The sequence below is a fragment of the Lepeophtheirus salmonis genome, chromosome 5, assembly GCF_016086655.4.
Source record: "Lepeophtheirus salmonis chromosome 5, UVic_Lsal_1.4, whole genome shotgun sequence".
Lineage (NCBI taxonomy): Eukaryota > Metazoa > Arthropoda > Copepoda > Siphonostomatoida > Caligidae > Lepeophtheirus > Lepeophtheirus salmonis.
Window position 1 is genome coordinate 3488443 of NC_052135.2, and position 26669 is coordinate 3515111.

The following is a 26669-nucleotide window of genomic DNA, read 5'->3' on the forward strand; positions in this document are numbered from 1 at the left end:
CTCTATACTTTTATATCTATTAACTTTTCTTCCATGAAAAGAAAGAAGAAAGGACGCACAAATTATATGGTAGTCAACCAATTATGTACATCACTCCCTTCCAATGGTTGGACTAACTCTTCACTTTAAACTAATAAAGCTTATCAAGATTTAATTCCATTTTAACAAATGAATATTTATAACACTACCAATAGATGTGGATAAAAATCAACAGTTTTAAACCAAAAATACATGAGAGTTGTGGATGTTTTGAAAAAATACAATTGTGTTAATACATCTGAGGGTGGTCTTAACGTTTTCAACCTCAACACAAAGATGACAACACTCGTAAATAAAAGCTAGCATCAGTTGACAGTTACTCACCAAAGTTTTAGCAATTTTGGACGCGCAGTTATGTAACAGTCGTTCAAGTGAGTTGATGCCATTATTTTTGTGAGAGTATCCAGGTGTCATTAAATATTTGTTTTTGAAAGTGTAACCTTTAAATAGATTCAAACAATAGAAACATAAAAAAGCTTATTGTGTTAAAATTTGACACGTTTACGTTAGTCTATTTACTCGGAGTAACTGAGTCAAAAACAAAACGTGTCTCGTGAAGAATTATTTTTCAGAAAAAAACACAGTATTATTATTTGGACAGGCGTCAGATATGGCTTCATCACTGGGGGAAGTGTGTAGAGTTAGAAGGAGGCTATCTAGAAAAATATAAAATCAAGAAAAATGCCTAGCATTTTTGTTTGTTGGGAAACTTTTCATACCACTCTCGTATATGAGACCTTTTTTCTTAATCCCAATTCAATTCCCAAATTTATTTATTAATTAAGTCGATAAACATGTCCACAATGTTTGCATTGTTAGATTACAAGTCTTTTGATGTGCTCCACAATTTTTTACTATTGATTTTTCTCCCCCCCAAAATGGAAAGAAATAATTTATTTAAAAAAGTTTTTACATTTTGCAAAAAATAAATAATCTGTCAAAAGTTTTCCAAAAAAGTTCCCTCTAAATTAATTGTTCTTTCCATTTTTTTTTTCAATATTAGAAAATCTCGCAGCACATCAAAAGACGCCTAATCTTTTTATTTCTTAGAAAACAACTAACAATGCAAAATGCCTCATATTGTCCACATACATTATGGACGTGTGTACGAACATTGTAGGAAAAATATATTTCAGACTTGAGTCTGTAAACATATTGCCAACATAGATTATGGACGTGTGTAGGAACATAATAAATAAATACATTTCAGAATTGAGTTCGAAATATGAAAATAAAGGTTCCTGTTCGATGAAACTAGTATTTATCGACTACTTTCGGAAATTGAGGAGGGGAATTTCGAATTAGGAAATATTTAAAATACATACGAGTTATACTAAGTGCTTTACAAATTTGTCGAGTATTCATATTTACTGCGCATAAGCTGCCCTAATAACCATCAAACAAGATAGCATACATTATATTTATCCTATATATAGTAAGAATCACATTTGGTAGTAAAAAAAGAGCCTCCTCATATCAAATGTGTAAGAGAAAGAGAGGCGGGTAGTATCCCTAAACTCCGTTTTTTCTCATATTTATACTGCATGGGATTAAATGCCTAAAATTAAAAGTCTTGTTTCATAACGCTGCTGTTTGATATGAAAGTTCTTATTAAATAATATATTATATATTCAGAATCCTTGACTTACTCATTAGGGTGGTTTATTTTCCAACTTTTTTCGAATTTCGATTACGGCTAGTTTGGAAAAGTTGTGCTGTATTAAGAATATAACCTAGAGAAAATTTCATTGCCTACGATGTCATATTGAGGTTGCACATCTCGATCAAAGTTTGAAAGGATACTTATTACATAAATAAAGATTGAAATGGAGCATGAATCATTATTTTGCATTAAGTAATGATGTTATACTAACCTATAAAAATGTTAATAAAGTTTTTTTTCTAAAGGTACCCCCCTACAGATAAAAAAAGAGGGAATAAAATAAGAAAATTTTGATCTTTTCTTTCTGAAAATGTAAAAAAATGATGCGCACTATAGGCGAATCATCCGATTTTTCTAACTTTTTCCTCATTTTTTTGCTCACATAAAAATTTTTATAAAAATATTTGCTAAAACTACTTTACGCAAAATAACTCATAATTCATTTTTAATATCTATATTAATTAAGTAAAGAGTTTTTGCCTTTTTTCATAATTTAATCGAGATGTGGGACCTAGAGGTGACCTCTCAGAAGAATATAATTTTAGATAGGATATTTTCATACCATATCACCACTTTTCAACACTAACCGTAATCAAAATTCGAAAAAAGTTGGAAATCAAACCTCTCTAATGTAGATATTTGATTATAAAGGAGCCGTTTATGTTCCTAGAAGTACATATAAGACGAACAGTAATATAATCGATGAAAAAGCAAAAAGAGAATAGCTGAAAGGCTCTTACCGGCAAGTAAGAGAAGTTTCTCCCTCTCTCCTGTTCTCTCCCTCTTGGCCGTGCTTGCTTTCTCTTCTGATAATATATTTATTTTCTTAACATCATAGTCGACATCCTTTTTTTGTTTTTTTTTTTTACTCTAACCGGTGTGAGTCCATAGGAAGTCGTCGTGTTCAACGCTTTTTTATGTTGGTTATTTTCATTTTTACAAAGACAGTTTCTGATTTGTTCTACAAGGTTTCGGTTGTGTGTTACTATCATGTGTGCTATGGGCAATATATATAAAAATAGTTAATAATTCTATAAGAGGCATGTTGTGAATGTATTATTATTATTATTGTGGTTTTTTCCCCTTCACAGCAACCCTAGTGTTAAATGAACGAACAAAGCCACCAAATCCAATATGCCCTGTCTAATTAGAGGTGTCAAATCTTAAGCAAAACTACAAATAATTAAAGAATACACGAAATATAAAGGCTTAAGATTATGAAGAAGGCAAAACCAGTTCTTCAATCTCTGTTTATTCTCCTTTCCTTTTCAAGTAAGGGCTTTTTAAATACTTTTATTGTGCATATATAAAAAAGTACAGTTTTTGAATGACTTTTTGTCTTTGATTCATGGTTAAAAAGGGCAAACAAGTTTGTCATGATCAAAAATCCCTTCATAATAATGGGGGAAAATATAATTTTTTCTTGTAAAAACAAATATTCAGAAATCTTTTTTTTAGTACAACTTTATCAAGACCTATCGCGGTGTGAAGAGGTGCTACAACAACAGTTTAGAAGAAAAAGTGCGATATGTGTCTCATATATTTATTTTCAAACATTCGACCAATCCTACTAATGCATTACTCAACAAGGTGACAGAATTACTTGCAGGTGGACTTCAGTCTGTCAGCAGACATATTGCTCTGGTGGAGGTCAATAGCTGTTTTTAGAGACTCTATATTTCACTGATAGATAGCCGAGGCCTTCTTCTCTTTTTGTGTCTATTAAAAATAGTCCAGGAGATGCAGGTTCCGGCTTGAAGCTCGCCAGAAGTTTTTTGAACAGAATCACTTGTACCCCAACTTGTTCATGGCTCTGTAGGGGGTGGTGTGAGAGAGACAACATCTGCCGAAGATATCCATTGGCTTGTCTCCAGATTTTTTGAGGAAGATCACTCATAGTTGATCTTCTTTGTAATAAGAAAATCAAGGAAAACGAACATTTTGGATTATTTAATTGAGCCATCACAGAAACTCAAAAAAAAATAAAAAAAATCCATTGTTTTCACCAGTTACAAGATATATCAATTTAAAAAAAAATGCACATATATTTTTGGACACCAATTCTATATACAGGGTGGGGATTTTAAGGACAGAACAAGTTTGTTCCTCAATATTTTGGTTACTCTTACTTTAATGTTTATGAAAGTGTGCTCATCAGATTCAGCTAACGAAATTGTATAAGTAAGGATAAAAAAATGCTTGAGATATCCTCAAAATACGAACACTGTTAGGCCATTATTGTGTGCCTCCGTACCGGGAGGACGTCCAAGGTGATTATTGGCTATACAAAATTACCTAAATCAACTGTTTACGATGTTAACAAGGTTTTCACGGAGTCTGATGGGTGGATAACACCTACAAGGCAGACTCATGATAGTTCTGAGAGAAAAAACGGTCGTCGGACTCCCTGAAGTGAAGGTTAAAGAAAAAGTGGCCTCTTCGCTCGACAGATCAAACCCATTGGACAATTATGTGTGAGGCGTCTTGGAAAGAGAGTCCAATAAACATGCACATAACACAGTTGACTCTTTGTGGCCCAACATGGACAAAGAGTTCCTCATCATGGCCTGTGTCAAGTTTAGGGATAGGTTGGAGGTGGTGATTGAATCTGGGGGTGGTTGGTTAAATTAATTGACTTCCGTATGGATCTGGCTCTACGTCTAAGAGCAAAAGATTTGTAAATTGTTGAATGAATTTTGGGAAATAAATTGTAACTTACATTATCCTTAAATTATCCGTATTTAAAATATCCACCCTATATATTTTGAAAGTAACATTAATTCATTTTTTAAAAGTATGTTTATATGCTTGGCATGCAGGTTGTTTCTAACCTTTTTAATCTCCCTTCTTTCCCCCTTCTTTGATGTCCTCGTCAATTGGATCCTCCTTATTGACTCATCTTACAGTCATTAAGATATGTCTTTCATGGTTTTTTTTCTTAAAGAATAAGGATGAATCATCAGGAAGAAAAAATAACATCAAACCAAAGTTGGTTTTAACTTTGTACGAAAATACCAATAAAAATATATACTTTGTATTTTTTCCTCTCCCCTTCATTTTTGACCCATGATGGCTTTCATCTTTCTTTTGATGTTGTTAACTCATCCGTGCTTTCTTAACCCTTAGCCCAATGGTTGATTCTTTTACAAACAATCAATTGTTGGAAAATGATGACTGAACGTTAGTGTTGGATCGGTCCATGCACTACATTTTCAAATAAAGATAGAATGGATCTGCCTCGGTTTAGGTCTTTAAACGTAAATATTCGAGTAAATTTTGGGTACCCAAATTTTCGGATATAGATATCAAACAATTTTTTATTAATTTTAAGAGCATTTTACACCGTATAGAATAACCATACAGTGCAAATGTAGATTTATGTAGATTTCGTTCCAAACCCCAATGGTGATCAATAGAGATTCTACGTTCGATATTGATAATATTTTTTGTATAATTCAGATTAAGTATCAAGTAATACTAAAACTTTTTGTGATTCGGATCTTTTTTATGATCCTAAAAGTTCAAGTACTCAAATTTGGTTCGGGTCTCAGATCTTTTCGAATAATACAATTATACTGTATCCGGGTACAAGACCCTTCGTATCTCCAATTACAAATCAGTCCTACTTTTCAGTCTTTTTTCTAAGTATCCGATATATTTTCACCATTAAACAGTTTTAAAGACTCATTAGTTGTTCCTACCCTCCTAGCTAGGCCTCAAGATTAATAAAAAGTAAGAAACTAAAGAATTCAATTATTTTACGCATGCCCAGAAGTAAGCCACGTGGTAGAGATGACCGTGGGGGCTCTTGGAGGCTTTGTTTCGATCATCAATTTCCCAGACTGATTGGCTGGTGATTATCTCCCAATACTATACAATTGAGCAAAATAGAATGCCTTATTACTTGAGTCATACATGTCCCTCTACTCTCTACGTTCAAATAATTCCAGGATTCCTATGAGAAAAGTAGAAGTTTGTTTTGTTTATTGATTGACTCAATTATTAACAACCAGCATAGACCTCATTCCTTCTTAGGGTCCAAGGTTTAGGTTAGTTTTTCTGTATTGTCTACAACTAATCAAGTTCTCATTTATAAAGCATTGGTCTTTAAAGAAACAATGTTCAGTCTTGTGTTCGTAAGTATTTTGTTCATTGTGTCCAAAACTATATCATTTTAAAAGTGTTGAAATAAATAACTATTGGTTTAAAAAAAAAAAAAGAAGATTAATAATAGCTAGAACGTATAATACTTGAGTGTTTAATGTTCCAGCCAAACATCTCTTACCTTAATTTTCAAATATCTCGTCTCTTTGAAAGAAGTTATGATAAAACTGAATATCCGAAGGATGGACGGTATTGAAAAACTATCCCAAGGACTAATATACCTAGTCTTAAGACTGGACTAGACCAAATAAATAAGAACGGACACAAGACTAGTCATGGGGATTACCGTTTGCTTTACTAAAATAAAAGAATCATACTTATTCTGACGTAACAAGATATGCATATTGCACCATGGAATCATCACTCTGCAACTTAGCTTCTTTTTCTTTATTTTCACTCTTGAAGAAATAAAGTAAAATAAGACAGGGTTTTTTTCCCCCAACTAATCACTCTTTAGATATTCTTCTCCTGTAGTAATATGTATTATGCATGATTAGGTCTCTACAACTCCATGATTGTAATGTGCAGTTGAGGCTAATCAGCTCGCAAAAGTCCGAAGGATTCTGGTTACTTTTTTAAAGACATCACAAATTGCTTAGCAATGCAGCAAAAAATCATTTTCACAATAAAATAGTTAGAAATGAATTGATTTAATTACGATATCGGGGCCAAATTAAGTCTCATAAATCATACTCTACTTACAACTGTTTGCTATCTATATTCATCCCAAAATTGAAATATAAAGCCAATAATAGACGGAAGTATGTCCATCAATTATTGATATGAATGCATTCATATACCTACCTACAAATGTATATATTTGCCATTTCCTCTTTTCTTGATATTTGTTCAAGATTCTGTTTGTGTTAACTCACCACAATTGTAAGCTTATGATTTGTAATCCCTGCATTACTGCAAAGAAGTAGTTGTTGTTCTCTAGGTTTTAAATTCTATATTTCTATCTAAAATAAGGAAATAAATTTATTTCCTATTTCAACTTATAAATTATTCCTTTTCCTCCCTTTTGTAGGGGATTTCAATATAAAACAAAAAACGTTTTGTAGCAAAGAGAATTAAAATAACAAATTTGGGTAGGTATAAAGACAATCTTGAAAAAAAAAAAAATCAAGAAATGGGGAGAATCAAAGTTTATATTTTTCTTCATATACACGGTGTAGTGTACTACAATTGGAACAAACTATGACCTCATTCAGATCCCATATGAGTCCATCACGCCCGAGTTCCCCCTCCTAATACAGGAGGTTAGATGAATCATTAAATACATGTCAGTTTGATTGCCTTTTTGGTCAGTTGTTGAGATGGAGAAACACAATCACTCATCAAGTTTTGATAATTTGAAATTTTCAAAATAAATAACTCTGGAATTAACTATGCAAGAGTATAATAGCTCATACTAACTGATTCTTCCTTATTCAAGAATGTTGAATCAATGCAGTTGGATCAGATCGAGTTATTGAAACAAAGTCTGAGACCGTATATTTATGATTAAAACTTTTTTATAAAGTAAAATGGTTACGATCGTTTTTACTTCATAAATTCATATAAATTCAAATATAAACATATTAGTGTTGGAATAAGATAAAACAAAAAAAAATTGTCTCAATTAATTTGTTTGGGATCTGATTGAGCTTGAAGTTGGTTGCAATTGTAGTCCATCCCCATTGTAGGTACATATGAAGTCCAAATTTCATAGACATATTTAAGCCAATTATAGTGGCTTATTATTCAAATTTGTGGGATGAGTAAAGATACTTTAGAATTTTAGCTCTTGTTTAGAACCTTTAGTTTATTTAAGTGTCCAATGTTGGCCAAATATGGCCCCTGTCAACCATAAAATCTAGCAATGTCTCTTTCTTTGATCAATTTTGAGTACCTGAAGTGCAATTCGCAGCAGTTCCGTAGGCTTAATAAGAATAATTGGGAGAAAGAAATTGACAATAAATCGTAGAAGAATACAAATGTAATTTGCAATTAATTTTGAGAAAATATTTTTAGTTTGCTTTTGTGTTGATAGGCCACAATCATACTTTTCACATCAACAATGTTACATATACATACTTTGTTCATATATTGTATGTATTTATTTATATAAATGTGAATTGTGTCTTCATATTCGTGGAATTGTATTTCAGTTTGGTGATTATTTTTCTATTTATTTAGAAAAATTGATTATGCAATTTTAGAGTAGATCTTAAAAGTCAACCAATAATCAATATTACTTTCATATCTAAACGTATCTAATTAAATTATTGTCTCTTTTCAATAACTTACGAAATATGACAAGAAATTAATTTTGAATAAAAATATTAAGTACATTATATATTTATGATCCGATCAGTACTAAAATAGTCAAGGTAACGACTGTTGTATAGTTAGTAATGTAAATCGTGTGTATTTTTTAGCTGGCCTGCTTTTTTGGAATTGGTAATCTGAACAAAGAATTATATTTTCCTAGGCTGTTGTCATTATTATTTAATTTCTGATTAGTGAACTTCATTTTCTACTACAAATAATTATAGTCAAAACCTGATTGAACATTCGTGTGGCTCATAAAAGATGGAGAGTAACCTTGAAGACTTGTTGCACAGTTATAATTCTAAATTCTTTGTGGGACTCCGAGTTTAATTGAGGATAACCATTGGACATCGAAGTAAGTTTTGCCTTTATCTTTGATAACCCTCCTTCCTTTCAATTCCAGTGTGTATCAGTCCTAATGTATTAATTATTTGGTGCAGACCGGTTAAGTCTTAGGGCCATTCCTTATTTATTCTGTTTCGTCCTGTATTAGGAATGGTCCTTCGGACTGTCAATACAGGAACTTATACATAAAAAAAAAATATGAAGTGGAGTGACGTCATTAAGGATCGACTTTATAAGTTTTTCGGACTTATATGCAAGACTCAACTAGACCTGGAGTCTTTCATTCTAAATAAGGCCCAACAACAAAAAATAGGTCAATACTAGTGTTGTGTAGGTCCTTAAATACTCGTTCTAGTCCTGGTTAGGCTTAGGATCGGTCTTGTCTCTCCTCCACAACATTCTTCAAATTGTCAGGGTATCCATGTTGATTTTTTTTTTAACATGACAAAAATACACAAGATTTTCATCACTATGTATATTAGTTGATATAAATTTCAAAACAAAAACGAAAAAACAGTGAATAAATGAATTTAAAAATGATCAAATTCGATAAATGGAAAAAAAACTGTAAAGCATATTCGATTAAGATAAAAACAACCAGATCGATAAATGCTATAGCAAAGCAGGATTATCTTACAAAAATATTTTTATGGCTCGAAGAAATCCTGGGTGAGGATAAATTTAGTTGCCTTTTGAAATATTTTTATTACATATAAAAGCTTTATAAAATTGCAATTTTTATAAAAATATGCTGTGTACAAGTTACAACCAAAAATGAAGTGAATAGTTTTAAATAATATATTTACATTACCTTGGATGAGGGTCATGTAATTATTGAATATTCCTTGAAGGATCCATATATTAAGGGAGTCATATTTCCCTTTTTTAGTACCAATAAGGGAAAAAATATAAAGGTTCTATGGCATATTTAAAAAATTAAATACCCACAGATAACCTTCTAATAAGTATATAATAACCATGTAATGATAATAGATCAAAATGATGTGATAGTATAATATAGTTAGAATGACCAATGTTGTAGTTGAATAGAGCATTTCACCAAATGTCTGATTGTTGTTTGTCTAGTATCGTAATTAGAATCCTTGTTGTAAGGGATTGGGAGTCCTTTTTATAATTTGTTATATTTTTTATTCTCTATAAAGAAAGTTAGGTATCAGTAAAGATGGGATGTGTGTAAAGAAAAAAAAAATAAGTATAGCGATTAGAAAAGGAAAAGTAGTAAAGCCTTCCTTCTTTTTTGTTAATCATTTATTATCCCAGCTGTGTGTTCGGAAAGAAGAATTATCGCCTATCTTTGTTGTAAATTCTTTGTCAAATGTATAATGAAATAAATAAAAGGAACGACGTAGCTCAATGGACAACCCCCTTGGGAGAAATTATTCTCTTGAAATCAATGTGCGTATGTTCGTGCCCCGGTCGTTCCTAGAGAAGGAAATATACTTGATGTATATGGACTTCAAAAAAGATTCATAGGTAAATGTAATGCTGTGATGTTTACTTTTACTTAATCAGTGCATCTCCATTTGACCAGTCAAAGGACAATTAAAAAAAATATATATATGTTTTTGAATATAATTATGATACTGATAGTGACCATTTCTGAATATATTTTTAATCTTAAATAAGTTTTTTAAATAAAAACTAAAAGCTTGTAATTAAACTACCATCAATAAAATAAAACTGAAACTGCAAATTAAAAGTTATAAAGTTGGTAAAATATCCATATTTGGACAATTGTTGGATTATTTTCCCTAGGATTTCAATGGCTTGTTTGAAGAAATATTGATTGCTTAATTGTTTATCAATTTTTTTCACATCTAAATTCTCCGAAAATACGTATCGGTGAAGTTTGAAGAGATACAATAAAGTAAAAAATACCAATGATTTTAATAAATTGGTTTAATTCACTTTCTGTAACTTTTATAACGCGTTTATTGAACTGGGTAAAGAAGAAACCCCGGAAATAAAACGTATTTAATTACATGTTAAACACTTGACCGGTTATAATAATTACGTCATTTAAAATTTATATCCTTTTTTTTTTTTTAACTATTCTAACATTTTGCATTCGTAAATATCAATTAAAAAGGTAAAAAATAAATTTATAAATATAAAATATGGAGAAAAAAGGAATCCTTATTTTAAAATAATCTTAACAAGATAAATTTGGGGTTTCAACAAGATATAATTTGATATTCTTAAAGTAAAACTTTAAATTTATATATATGAAACAAGTTTCTAAGAAATTATCTATTTCTTTGAAATATTCATTACTTTTTTTTTTTTTTTTTTTGAGAATTAAATTTGTATTCATCAGTCTTTGATGAGATTGCTTGTATGAGATAAAATAATAACTACAATATGATAATTTTGTAGCTATTTTTGTACACCTCAGTCCTAACATTAAAAATAAAAGAATGACTCTAATGAATGAAAAAATAAGGAGTGGACCTCTTATAATATTATTATTAGATATCATCAATCGCATTAAATCATTTTTGACTTTGTGGAAAATGCTCTAACTTTGTAGAAAAAAAATTATGTTTCTAAACCTTAATATGGTGAAAAAATTTAAAATTATAAAATCCATTACTTTTCCAATAGATGGACTTAGTAATGCGTATCTCACGTTGTATATGTACAATCGGCTTACGTGTTATGGCGTTAGAAAGATTTCTTATAAAAAAACTTATTCGTATAGATAGGATTTTTGTAAGAGGGCTAGGAGAAGGTGGAAACGAGACGTACAGGTTACTGAATTAAGACCCTTAAGCTGCCTTTAATAAGATTTGGGATTTTTTCTTCGAATAAGAGGATAAGGCATGCCAAGCGACTGTAAATTTAAATATTGTTTATAATTCTGATACTGCAATTGCCAATATGCGGTATATTGATTTTGTTGATTCCGTTCCCGTAATTTTGATGGGAATGTTTAAAGGCCAATTGTCAAAAGTTGAGATAAATAATGACAATAGTCGAGTCCAATCGTAATGTAAGCAAAGTTTTAAAGATCAAGGGTAGAAAAAATCAATTAAAAAAGAAGGGATTTCTTTTTACTACAACAATTAATCAGGTACTTTATTTCAACATTGAGGAAAAAAAAAATACCTACATATTTGAAAATGAAAAGGGGAAAAAAAAAATATATATATAAATTTGTAAATAACAAATCCAAGAATGCATTGAATAGAAAATAAAATTATATTATTGCCCCTCCATACAATACGTTTAAATAAAAGTAATATTCCTATAAAATTAAATTACAATCCGTCATTGATTTTTCTGATCAAATATATGTTATAAATAATAAACAAAGCCAATTCTTATGTTTGTACAACTAATATATTAAAAACAGCATAAAGTATTGAATAAACTTTAATAAAAAAATTATTTATTTTGTTCTTTTATTTTTTCATAAAGAAAATATGAAAGGATTAAACTATTTTTGACTTCAAAGAACGAACCATAATAATGTAGGAAAGTGGGATTTGAGTTGTTGTAGACACAATGATATATCTTTATACATATATGTTATGTACAAGATATAGTTGAATAAACAAATTGTACAAGTTACAATTTCTACGTTTCTTTAGTATATTTTATCTTTTTAATTTATGCCATAGTTTCATTTTGATCTGTTAAAACTACGAGTTTATTATGCATTTATCTACATTAAAAAAAAAAGAAATTTGTATGTCTCTCACTATGAATTAATGCCAACCAGTTATCGGGTGCACTGTGTAAACATATTTCGATATAGGAAATAACAATGTGGTCGTATTAATGACCTATTGCAGGGGTGTGCATGTAGCATCGAACATGTGTAAAAGGTGTACTGTATATAGTGCTCTCTGATGTATATCATATGCACGTTTTTGATTTAAGAAATAATAATGTAGTCGTATTAATGAAATATATGTAGGGTTGTGCGTTCATATATAAAAAGTGCACTGTTTCTGTTGTTATTTCCCTCTTATGAATATCCAAAACCAAGAGCATTTTCAGATACTGTTAAGATTTGAATTAAATTTAAACTAAAGTATTCGTCTATCATCCCAACATATTATCCTTTTTTTCTAAAACTATTATTATTTCATTTTGAGAACAGAACACATATGAATTGATGTAAGTATTGAGTAGTTACGGGCTGTGCCCTTTTCTAAACAAATTCTGCTATTCAGAATTTTAGTCAAGTTTTTATTTTATTTTTGGAAGATATATGAATTTTTGTTTATTCTATCCCTTTGATTAAATTTTACCGCCTTTTTGTTTCAGTGAACGGTTGTATAGGTCAATACACGTATGTATGTATTGATTTTAATTAATCATTTTTATCTCTCTATTAAATTAAAATATTGATTTTTTTTGGCCTAGAAAATAACACAACATAGGCAGACATATAAAGTAGGTAACATGTGTTTGTTCGGCTTCATATAAGCTACACCTCCTATTGTGCAAAGTTTGACAAGTCTATGCCAGTATTCAATATTGGACCCGTTTTGGATGCACCTCCTACAAATTGAAGATTTGGAAGCCTCCTGACGATATCAGAAAGCCATGGAGAATGTAACAACAAGTAGTTTATCTCATAGTAGCCCACAAAAGTAATCATGGGCCATGACTTCTTGACGTGAGAATGAGTTATAAACATATCTCCCTTATCGTCCTCAGCGCCAAGTGTGTTTTTACCTACATTAAAAAGCTGAAAGACGACAGCTATATCCTTGATAGGCCACAAGACCAATACAAGTCAAAAGTTGTATGAAGACAACTTTGCAAACTTCTGGGCCTGGTAAATGTGGTATATGTCCCCACCAGACTGCAACCCTCTTGGAATCTAAGGTATCATCGAGAGGAAGGAATCACATGTAATTATGAATGTGGACCCCCTAGAAGCTGATGAGGAGAAGAACTGCACATACATTTTGGAAGAACACGTCAAGAACGCCTGAAAGGCCTGCATGCCTAAGATCGAGACCATGGTAAAGACCTATTGTGGCCACTTTGAGATTGAATTGTATATATAAAGTCTTATTGTCTTACTATCGGTATATTTTGAGACTCTTGAAAAAGTTGACCTTGGGAAATTTGTTCCTATTTCGCAATGATAAATTGTAGATTGGTTGCCCCTCTACATTACCCGAGATAGGGGGTCAAAATCAGATGAAAAGGGAATCCAAAAGCCCTATAAATTGTCTTCTTGCATTTTATTTTCACTGTGGGTTGTGGTACCATCCAGCTACCGCAATAAATTTGGATAACGAAACCTCTATCCACAATTTAGGGTTGATCTTATTTTGTGGTAAACTTAATTTAAAATTTAATAAATCGGAAACTTAATAGGTGATTGAATTTAAATACGTTAAAAAATAGGTTTTGTTGCTTAAGTTGTCTTTATAAAGTTTCGACTCAATTAATACAAAACAAACGAGAACTATTAAAATGGAGCAACATAAGCTTCTCTCACGTGGGATGCCCACCATCATAGACGTTCAAGAAGTTCGGGTGCAGACATACTACTATGTATTATGCTAGGGATATATTCACCCCTATTAGGTTTTGCGGGCAGTACAGTCAAGTCTCCTCTCCCATTTTTGTGGCTCAATGCAGATGCTTACATCGAACATCTGGAGAAGAAAGCGATCCATTGGCCAGATAAAATTTGGGAGTTCACTTTGTTTTCGGTCAAGATGTAGCTCCGAATCTTCTCGCCTTCCTGACATACAACTTTCCAGACTTTTAGGACCTCCATATGTGGTTGCCCTCCTCTTCCTACGCGAACCCCTTCGACTACTTTTTCTAGGCGCGTCTAAGTAAGTGAGGGTGTGCTCTACTCCTCACAGAACTGTACAGTCTTTAAAGGCTTCCATCAAGAAGGAGTGGACCAAGCTCGACTCTGAGTACATAGCCAAGGCCTTAAATGAATTTATGGCATGTTTAAGGCAATTATTAGAGCTGAGGGCTCACATATTGAATAAAAGTTGTGCGTAGCACTATTTTCAGATGATTTCGTTAATTAATTGTTCTCACAAAAACTCTTATAAATTTACTCTTGAAAAAGATAAAATGTGCACCAATAGATTAGATCAATGATGTAATTTTAATTTAATGATGTTTAAGTTGATAGGTCACTAATTCTGAAACACTCTGTATACATATATATAATATAGAATTTATCAAGTATCTATATATCTGTGTCATCCTGTTACCTTTACAAGTTACTCAAGCATGATTACTCAATCATCAAAATATGATGAAATACGGGCGAATATCCAAGGTGTATATTTCATGAACGGAGGAAAAATTGAAATAACATTTCAAAAGGCTTTATATAATTTTGGTATTTAATCAATGAAGGAAAAAATAATGATATGTAGTAATGAGATAAAATAATAATATATTATATCAAAGTCAAAAGGAACAATAACGATTTCTTGTCAAACAATTAATTCATTTTACATATTTTGTAATGAAGAAACTCTTGTGACATTTATTCTGCATGTGGCTACTTTGATTGTATCATACAATATTTCATCTCAAAAGAAACAGTGTGGAAAAAAGGCCCAAAATCAGTTGGTAGTTAGTCAATTCTTTCCAAAAATCAAAGTAATATTCCTTAACACTGTCCAACAGCAAATATGGTACAAAAACAGTATATGCTCACTTTAAAAAAATTTGATCCCCTGATTCCATATATGACCTTATTTTTTCATGCAGAGCCTCGTGTCCTTCAGAAAAAGGCATACATTATTTTGACTATTTTTAAAGTTCAAAGCTGTTTTAAGCCCTCAGTGTTGAAGATATTAAAAAAAAAAAAAAAAAAACCATTTTTAAAATGTCTGCATCATACTTATAACTTGAGTTATCATAGTTTAAATTAGAAAATAGGTCCTTTTTATTCAGAGACTCATAGCTTCATGAGAAATAGATTCAAAAAGTTTAAAAGTATCTCATTCGATTGCTGAAAGTATGAACTTTAATTTTTAAAAACGAGGCTCCCCAAAAACGCTGTATATCGTCGTCAATTTGAGATAAGGCCTCGACCAATTTCAAGGATAAAACTCATTTTTGAATTGATCTCACAATAAAAGTCTCTATATATTGGTATGCAACAGCAAGAAGAGATAGAAAAAAAGAGAGAGAAGAAGAAAAGAGAGGAAAAAGAAAAAGTAGGAGGGGAAATTAAAAAAAAAAAATTGAAATGCAATCCATTCTGAGAGTGTATAATTCTGAATTCGGTATCGGTGTTCATCAATGGGGAAAAGAGCATGTACGGGACGGAATCCCTGTTGAACTGTCCCTGGCGAGTAGGATTTTCTCTGAGGACTCCCTTGAAATCCCGTCTTTTGGAATGACTCTCTCACTATGAGTATGCAACGAGTCATCTTGCTTCCATGGAGTTTGAAATAAGGATGCATAAAATAAAGTCTTAATTTATGGATGTCGATATGGGGGATACTCATAGTCCAGAATAAAAAGGGATGCTTTTGAAATGTTTCTTTCTATTATTTGCTTAAAAGACTATATTTATTATTTTTATGTGTCACCTGAGTCTCCGAAATTGATTAATAGTAGATATTAATTAAGTCTACTGTATTAATGTCATATTATATTGAAAGCGTACCCATATATTTGTAATTCCGTTTTACCATAGCTATTTTAGAAACGACCACAAAAATTTTCTCAGAAGTATCTGTTCACCCTTACTCACCCCACCTCAATAACATGTCCTGCTTCCGTTTCCTCCTCCTCGTTCTGTTGATAGCCGTAACTCCAACTTAGTAAAAGGGAGGGTAGGAGGGGGTATAGACAAATGTACTGTTACCTGACACGTTCTATGGAGATAATCCTTCTCCGAAACAAAATTTGTAAAAATGTTTAATGGTAGAGGTATACGTCTTCCTCATTGAAGGGCAGATATCTGAAAGAATAATACCAAACTCCACTTAAATTAAGACCTTGATTAACTAGGGCTTCCCTAGATCAGCCATGCTATGAGTACTTCAAACTCTGGTAGGTTCTGAGGGTCCTGACACGAAACTATTCTCTGTAGGGACACCAATCTTAGCGATTCCCTTGACAGTTCTTGTAACTGTAGAAGCCACTTCGATCTTGTCCAAAATTGCTGGGAGCGCTCCTGTTCTTATTATCCTCAGTAGAAGTGACAAAGGAGGGAGGAAAAAACCCCTTTTTTTTCCTGTGATGTAAGATATAACTGAATATAGTATCTAAACAAATCCCAATTTTTTTTCCGCAGCCATATATTTCAGTTATTTAAATCATAAATTACGTTGTGGAAGTAAACTCAATCCTAAAATATAACAAACTTGAATGTTATTCAGTAGAGGCCAAAAACCTCCCTCTAAAACCCAACTGAGTTATGTATCAAAATTTGTTCCAACATAATTGGTAGATTATGCATTTTATACATTTTGAGTTACCTTGACCTCTTACAAATTTAATGGCCTCTTACTGTGACTATATATAATAATCCAAGATTGATTAAAATCGATGGGTCACTTTTGGTGTCATCCAGGTGACTAACAAACAGAGGCAAACACAAGGAAATTACTTCTTTATATAAATCTTTTTATACATGTATTAATAATTTGGATCTAATCATTCACCAATGTTTCTCCAGTGGATCTGAGTTTGTATAAGACGCTCTGAACTTTTGTGCTAATCAAATTAATTTCTTTTTTATTGTTACCAATATAAAAATCTGTAGTATTTAATAATCTTTAAAAATTAGAATGAAAACACACCTTAAATAATCAGGCAGTCCTCCAGCCATAGATTTTGCATTTTAGAGCATCTTGGAGAAAAAATGAATGCCGTACCTCTCATCCAAATCCGGATTTGCTCCAAGCTGTCATCATGATGCCATGGATACGAGTTTCATCATCAAAAGCTGCCAATATGTTCACCGTAGTGTCGAGGCTGTTATTGCTTGTGAAGGAGGACATATTCAATATACAGGGAGCGGGGATCAAATTGTCGCCTACTTTAAACCTTGATAACTTGAAGACGACATTATCAAATAAAAAACCGGTTACCAAATAGGAAAGCTATGCTTGTCAGCTGACGATACGTAGTTCAGTTAGCATCATGCCGTCATCATATGAGGAGATAAAGAGCTATAAGTGGAACGAGGAGCTTTCGAGGTCCGCCGTAGTCATGGCATTGGTTAATAATGGAGGTGAAATCTCCAATTCAACGATTGCTTCAACCTTAGGAGTGAATTTACGGACTGTTCAGCGTATCTGTAAGAAGCTAGAGGACACCTGGGATGTTGATGCCACCATAAAGAGGGCACCCAAGGAGGAGGGCGCCGACAGGAAGGTCAGGGACACCGACTTTGTCGACAAGGTGAAGAAGATGGTTGAGGATGACCCTACCAGGTTCATAAAGGCCGGAGACAGGCCCTGGGTGTGGCAACAGGACTCAGCACCCTGCCATGTGTCCAAAATCTCTATGCAGTGGTTAACCGAGAACTATTATGACGTTGTAACCAAGGATTTGTGGCCTCCTAACTCTCCCGACCTTAACCCTTTGGACTATTTTGTCTGGGGCTATGTCGAGAGACATACCAACAGACATCCCCATAGCACCAGGGCCAGCTTGATGGACTCCATCAAGGAGGTGTTGGGCAACATGGACAATGAGATGGTCAGAAGAGCCTGCGGCCAGTTCAGAGGCCGTATTGATGCTGTTATTGATGCCAACGGTGATTATATCAAATGAATGGCTACTCTATACCTATATGCTCGTCATAGTTTTGATTTTCAATAAAAAAGTTAAAAATGTATATTTTGTGTTGTTTTTTGTAGAAAAATATTTTGGCGACAATTTGATCCCCGCTCCCTTTAAAATATGGCTAAAGAAAGTATTTAAAGAAATCACAAATTAGTTTTGAGTTGTATTTTCTTCATTCAATCAAAATTATTTTGTCATAATAATGAAAGCCTTGTGTCAGCTACTCTGTAATTAATACAGAAAGTAGATAATTGTAGAATCGTTGATTATAATGGATTAAAATCACAAGCCATTAGTTCCATACAACAAGGAGTATACAGAGTGGGGACCCAAAACTAGCAGTGGTATTGATTTACCATTTTATTCAAACGATAGGTGTAACAAGCTAAACAAGTTTCGTTTTTATCCCATGTGTAAAAATGTTGGAGCAACAAGACAAAATGTAACACGAGGCCCTTGCTCTCTGGTACCCAGAAGGCTGCAAATAGCGTTGACATCTCCATCTGGACTGTACAATATCTTAATAAGTTCTTTTTATACCCATACCCTTAGGAAGAACCAATACTTCAGCAGCAACAATATGACTGACTTCTTACCCACCTCTATCCCTACCCTCAATCCCCTGGACTTTGCAGTTTGGGGCGTCTTAGAGAAAAATGTCTGTTGCACCTCTTATTCCAATTTGGATTTGCTCTGAACTGGCATCATGACAGGGTAGTAAGCCATAGGCATGGCATTTATCCTCAAGAGCTGCCAATTTGTTCGCTGTTGTGTGTAGGCTGTTATTACATGTGAAGGAGGACATACTGAATAAGAAATTAAGTTAAATATAGTAATTAAAAATATCAAAAATTGATGGTCAAACTATAGTAAGTTTGGACAGCCCACCCTGGGTAGAAATCAATGAACTCTTACATTATTTATAATAATTTATGAATCAATGATGTATTGGATTTATTTAAAAAAAATGTTTTTAAATTCCTATTAGATCACATAACCACCTTCATTACATCTCTCAACCTTTCCTTATACTAGTTAGCTTCAACTGTTGACTATTTAGTAGTAGGGAGATGTAGGGTGTGCCTTTTTGTTGACGTGACTGAGTACGACTATAATTCCTAAATGTTCTCTCTGTATCATTATATCACTTTTTTTTTAAATACAGAAGCCTGCCTAAATTGTAATTTTCCATTTGCTTCACCTCAATCTATTCAATAATCGAACGTCTTTACTTAACCCTTATTTACTATTCTTTTCTTATTGCGAAAAAGAATTTATACATTTTGCATCCCTCCCTTTGTTCCCCTCATGATGAGAAGCGGCTTTTGTTTTATCAAGAAAAACAGAAACAACAAAACGATAAAGAATGAACAAAGAGTTTATCCCTCTAAGCTATTATAAACATGCTACAATTCTCTTTAAAGTCTAATCTACTTCAAGTGGTAGTGTGTGTGTGTTTTTTTTTTTTTTCATTGTACTATGAACAATATAGATGGATAGAGTATTTTTATCCAAAAAATGGAAATTATGGGTATCTAGTTAATTGATTTTACTTTTAGGTCGATTCAATCCTTAACCCATTTTGGGTATACTGTGTACGATCTCTTTCTATCTCGAAAGTTGTGGGAGCGATATCAGATAGTTGAAATTTAATTATTGAAATCTTTTAATAATAATAAGGTAATAATTTCGCAAAGGCAGGAATATACTATTGGAGTAGATGGCAGTTTTGAAGCATAGCCAGCCTTCTTTTGTAGACAGCGGAAATTCAAGTAAACATATGATTATAAAGTATAAATCAATATGAAGAAATATCTACTATACTTCTTACAATTTCTTCTTTTATTCTATTACTCACTCCTTTGCTCTTCTAGTTCTTCATATATTTTCTTTGGTCTTTCAAGAAGGTAAAATTGATACCTCGTGGCGTCATTGAGGTTTATTTTCTTTTTTCTTAATTATTCTGTTATATAATAAAATAAATTATGTAACTGAGTAAAAATATAATTTTATATTGCATTTTAATGAAGACAGTAGTATTTTTGCAAAATATATGCAATATTCTTGATAAATATCTCATACATCTTATTTGGCTGAATAAACCATCGATATTTTACGGAAATGTTTCTTAGGACAGACAATTAAGGTTCGTTTAGATGTACGTACAATTTTAAGAACTGTCTGTCCTTGAAACTGCACTGTTTGGAATGAATAAGGATCTACACAACTCTAGCTGTTACTACCAAAATGAAGAATGACTGGTATGAACCAACTTTTTACATTAGACATTGATTGATTATTGTATCCGACTCGTAAAAATGTCTCACGTTCTTAAATTATTCGATTTCTTAACTTATTCTGATGTATATTTATTTCTAAACTTAATAAATTCATGTGATAACCTATAAAATTTCAACATTATTTATATCACTTCGATATGCAATTGGAATTTTATTTAGTTTTTTCTTAGATTAGTTTAAATAACATGTATATTTTTATTATTAGATACAAAATAAAAACTAGTATTTGAAATAAAAGTATGTGTTAAGTTGAACAAAGTTGCACTGATAATGAAAATATTTTATTTTTGTAAGTAATACAAAATCCTTCATCACAACGAGGAATAGGAATATAAGCAGATCCACACTGAACAAATTTGCAAATGATTGATACTATTTCACAGGATATTAGACAACATACAGGGTAAATACTCAATTAATTATACAAAATTACGTTAATACCGTCAACTAAAAATAAAGTGCTTCTAGAATATTCCTATATTTAGTTGAAACAGATCTGTCGTCGTAATAAGAATCCCTGATAATCAAAAACTTGATCATATCTCTCTATCTTTAAAGTTTTTTACCTCTATTAACATTTTGAGAGTATCTAAGTAACTTTCATAAAAAGTTCTTAGGAATAATAAATGGTAGGAATCCGTAGCTGGAAAAAAGATTGGGATATCAATGGGACACATCAATTAAAAGATATATAGATTTTACCACGAAATCTTCAACAAGGAATTGTTTTATCACAAAAGGAGATTTTGGAAAGAGAGTGGATTTTGAAAAAGATGGATTAAAAAAAACCTAACTGGACTGAGGGATAAGCATGGTTATGAATAACAATCTTAGATATTCACGGTTGAGAAGGAACAAGACTCCTTTTTTAAAAATAAAATGGAAACAAAAAAAAAAAACTGGGGTTCTCAAAATATAATGAAATGCCTGATAGCCCCTTTCTCCGTCATTACCAATTTTGGGATAAGATATACCAGTGACATTTTCTCTGGGTAGTGTGAATGGGAAGACTATTGAAGAACAAACTTGCTTCTTTTGTAAGACATCAAGAGAAACAACAGTTTTTATTTGAATGTGCACATATGGCAAATGTCTGAAATCACTTAAAAAGAGTTTTTAATTTGAATTTTTTAATATTATTAAATACTGAAGATTTCATTGTTATTTTTTAGATCAAAAATGACACACATACAGATAAATTTTGCTATATGTATTTATATATGTAGATGAAATGAAGATCAATAAAAATTTGTTAAATGTTGCAGAAAGGATTTTATTTTGTTTAACTCGACCCTTAGAATTTATAGGGGTAGAAGATAAATACCTATGTTAAAAAAGTGTTGACAAATTCATTATACATTTTATGTACACCTTTAAGTAAAAGTCTTAATTACCAAAAAAAAACAAAAAAAAAACGAAAAAGTTTATGCTAAACAACAATAATTATTATTCTTTTTTTTTTTTTCCAACAAGGTCATTTGATCTGAGTTAATTATGTGTTTTAAAAGTGAGTAGTTAGTAATCCTATATGCATGTATTTACATATTTAGTTCATTGCAATTCTATGTACGCCGAGCTTTTGTGTTATATTTGCAAAAAATGATATGTTAGCTAGGGTTCGGTATTTGTCTCCTTACCTACTGTTAATCAGTATATACATTAAATTGATAATTCTATCAATGACTGAGTATGAAATGACACAAATTATAAAGGAAAATCCTTGGTTTATATCTATATTAATAAAGCAAAATTTGTCTATCTGTGTGTATGAATTAAACAACAATTTTTGATTGAAGAAATAACAATAAAGTCATGTTAATGAAATTTTGCAGGCGTTTTGCATGTAGCTTTGAGCGTATACAGGGTGCCTGTATATTATGCTCTCTTATGGATATTTTATATATTTTTTTTTATTGAAGAAATAACAAGGTATTCATTTTAATAAAGTTTTGCCAGTTTTGCATGTAGCATCAAGTGTGTGAAGCGAATGCATTTTTGGGTAGTTCTTAGTTTTTTTAATTTTAAGAATTGATCTTTTTTATTAACTATTATAAAACACTACAATTAATAGTTAGACAAGTAACTAGAGGAATTGCATTATATAAAATATAAATAATTAGTTTTAAATTATATCATCAGCACGTGGTTACCTTTAGTGTCTCAAACAACCTTTAATCAAAAAAGATCCAAAATCATCTGGTAGTTTCCCATATAAGTAAATCATACCAACTGCTATTTATTTTTATGTAATCCTAGACTATCATTGTCATATTATTAAAATGAATGACATATTGTTTATATTTCAAAATATTAAAACCCTACATAGTATTTTATTCGATACTGTACTGTAATATTATTTTTTAATATTTTATTAAAAGCGTAGCTATATATTTGTATCTGTACGATAGGCAAAATTTATTCGTATAAATAATAAGATTGCCATTATATATGATAAGAGATCTACAAGAAATTGTATTTACGTCCTTTTGGAAACCGAAGATAAATGTAGAATAAATTATGAAATAGCCATGACGTATCAAATCAGAGGTGGAAATTGACGGCTGACACCAAAATACATATGTAGAGTATGTTTGTGTTAGAGAGGTAACGCCGTGTCAGAGCTAAAACAATTCTTCTGTTCTCTTGTTATGTCTCAATTTTATAAAATTCTAAAAAAGTATGCAGTTAACAGTATTGAAAAATGAAAAGAATCCATAACATTCATAGAAAAAAACATTCACAGAAATATTTTGAATAACGAATACAAATACTCAGAAAATTTAGAAGTTGTTATAAAAGTACAATAATAAAATCTCCACACCTATAACTTTTGTAAAGGACAATGATGGTTTAAAAAAATGCATATTCCATGTTTTGAACTTTTCAAATCACCTTCTGATTCTAAGGGTATGAACCTCACTATGTCAGAGGCAAAAGTACCATAACGGTCCATATACTCTCTGTATTTTGATACTAAAAGCAACGTATCTTTTAAAAAAAGTTATACCTTGATCAGCTATCTCAAAGTGAGTCTTTTTGCAATATATGCCTTGGAATTTGTTAATTTTTGTATTAATATAATATATAAATATTAATATATTGATTTTTAGCTCATAATAAATAATGCATGATGGTAAAACATTTTCATGAAAATAGTTTATTTATTATAGCCTAAGAATATTCAAATCTCGATATCTCATAATATCAGATGTTTAAGTAAGAAAGGCCTAAATATATGATTTGTATTATTTTTTTTCTGAACATTTAATATGTTTCAGTATTGTCACAATAGAGAACGGCTATTGGCTCTTAAATAGTTGTAAGACGTAAAAGTCAACTACAGTAAAAAAATTCAGGTACTTGATGCTGGTTTGGGTCTCAATCTTTTCGCCTTTCGCTTTAATACAAGTTTATTTACACCTTGCCCAGGTGGTTGGATCCCGATCTTAGACTTGTCCTATATTTATTAAGCAATACTATAACCTTTTTCATATACGAAAAATCCTTTGATTCTTTTTAAAAATTCGTATAAGTTCAAGTACTATAATCTTAGACTTGTCCTATGTTTATTAAGCAATACTATAACCTTTTTCATATACGAAAAATCCTTTGATTCTTTTTAAAAATTCGTATAAGTTCAAGTACTATAAGCCAGTTCGGCTCATGGACCTTTTTAATAATACAAGTTTACTTATACCCTACCCCAGTACTTTGGATCAAGATGCAAGACTCGTCTTTTCAATACTATAATTGTTTGATTATACTGTACCCGAGTACTTTGTATCCGGGTCCAAGAAAATATTGGAATCGTGACAACTAGTGTTGTGTCATTTCTCATTTATTCGGTCTAGTCCAGTCCAGTTTTAGGATAGGTCCTACCTGTGCATGGGACCAGTCCTTTAGACTATGAGTACTAGAACCATATTAAAATATGGTTCTAGTCAGAGTGAGAGGGACAAAATAGCAAGGGTACAGAAAATTTTATAGATAATGATACCCACAGCGTTTCTGTTTCTGATTGTTTTATCCCCCTACAGCATTAATGATATGGGTAGTACATTATAATTAATTAAACTTATATTCTTTCATTGCATACATATGTTTGTGTATTAATGCAGTTTTATTTGTTTTTTTTATTCTACAATTGCAAAAAAAAAAAATATACATATACATTTCAATATTTGAATTCGTGCCAAATTATGTTGTTGTTAAAGCATTGTTATTTGCATGCCTGCAAGGGGAAAAACGTTGCTATTTGAACCAACCTCGCTGGAATGTATTTGGTAATAGAATGAGGGGGGCAATTATATAATGATGACGTCCTCAGGGGTGCACCCAGGATTTTACTTATATGGGACAGGGGTCTGACTAATATTCCTCGGTTCCTTATTTAGGACCGAGGACCACGTTCTAATCCAGTCCCACTTGTCAGTCCTCGAAGAAGGTAAAACCGTTTTCATCTGATCTCATTGAGGTGTTTTCCCTTTCTGAACTATTCTGTTATATAACAGAATAAATTATATATAATTAAGTAATGTTTATATTGCATTATAATGAAAATATGAATACTTTTGCTAGTTATATGTAATGGCCTTCATATACATATATCTCATGTATATATCTAATTTGGTTTAATAAACCATCGACAATTAGAGGGGAAAAGATGAGTGACAGCACCGGTCTTAAGACTAGACTGGATTGAACCGAGTATTTAAGGACCGACACCGTATTTAGGACGGAAGAATGCTGTCTTGTACAGTTCAGTCCTGCATATCAGTCATAAAAACTAATAAAGTTGCTCTTTGATGACGTCACTCCACTTTATTCCTTCCTTAAATAATCTGCTTTAGTACTGATAGTCCCAAAGACTGTTTCTAAGACAGGGTGAGACAGAATAAATAAGGACGGATCTCCAGATTGTATTGAGTTGAACCGAATAATTAAGGACTGATACAATACTCAAATTGGGGACTCCATTTGTTTAACTGCAATAATAAAATCATCCTTGTTTTAAAATGACTCTAAATGTACATTGGTAATAATGAAAATCGTTTGTATTTTGGGCATATTCAAAAAAGAAACCGAAAATCTACATGGTAACCCTGTCAATTTGAAGAAAGGTTTGAGGGAGAGCAGTCTAGCTTTCATGACGTTTTATTAGATTAGTTGTGAGCAGCCCCGAGAGAGTTTGAAAGGAAATAAACGAGGACATTGGGAAGAATTACAACGATGTCGATCCTCAATTTCATTTTGAGTTCGACAAGGACTTATAATTATAACTTTGCAACAAATCCAGAAGGTTATTTTCCGTCTTTTATGTGAAACACAAATGTTCAATCAGTTTTTGAATATAATTGATTGTAGTAGAAAATAAAGGTAATTCTTGAGATAACTAATGCCCAAAAAAGAATTAAAGTTAAAAAATACAACTGATTTTCATGACTATACATTGTACATGCATCAACACATCCTAAAAATTACTATTAGAATGGTTTTTCTAAGAATTAAATTGATATTCTTCGATATTTTATAAAGTGATTAACGTCAATCACCTTATATGTATATCTTATTCATTTCATCATTTCTTGTACTGAAAGTCCTAAGACAGAACTTTACCAAATAAATAAGATCCCGGGCTTTTTATTGGAGTATGGGAGTCTTGAAAAAGGCTTCTGATGACACTGATATAAAATAAGGTAGTAAATATGTCACTATTTATTGACAAAGCTTTTTACATCGAATTAATTATGTATAAAAAGCAGAAATCAATAAAACTTATATTAACTTTACATTCATTTATGGATAAGATCATAAATAATTATGCAACGTGTAACAACATAATTTTCTTTTACATAATGTGTCGTAATCAGGCTGCACAAGTAGTAGAGGTGTGAGCCTTATTTTGAATTATAGCAAAATTCTAAATTAAAAAAAAAAAAATTAAGACACTTGCGTAATTGTCCTTATATTTTATTGAAAATAATCATCCACAATTATCAAATAAGATAAGTGGTTTATTAAATTTGGCATTTTTTTAATATAATAAATAAATTATTATTTAAAGT

General features: G+C 31.5%; 1 protein-coding gene across 1 annotated transcript in view; it reads left to right on the forward strand.

Moving 5' to 3' along the window:
• Positions 1–2569: 2569 nt before the first annotated feature.
• Positions 2570–26669, forward strand: part of LOC121119046 (post-GPI attachment to proteins factor 6) — a 136206-nt gene continuing 112106 nt past the window's right edge. Inside the window, exon 1 of the mRNA XM_040713663.2 lies at positions 2570–2974. Coding sequence (XP_040569597.1) covers positions 2920–2974 — 55 coding nt within the window. The 5' untranslated portion in view covers positions 2570–2919. The remainder of the gene's footprint in view (positions 2975–26669) is intronic.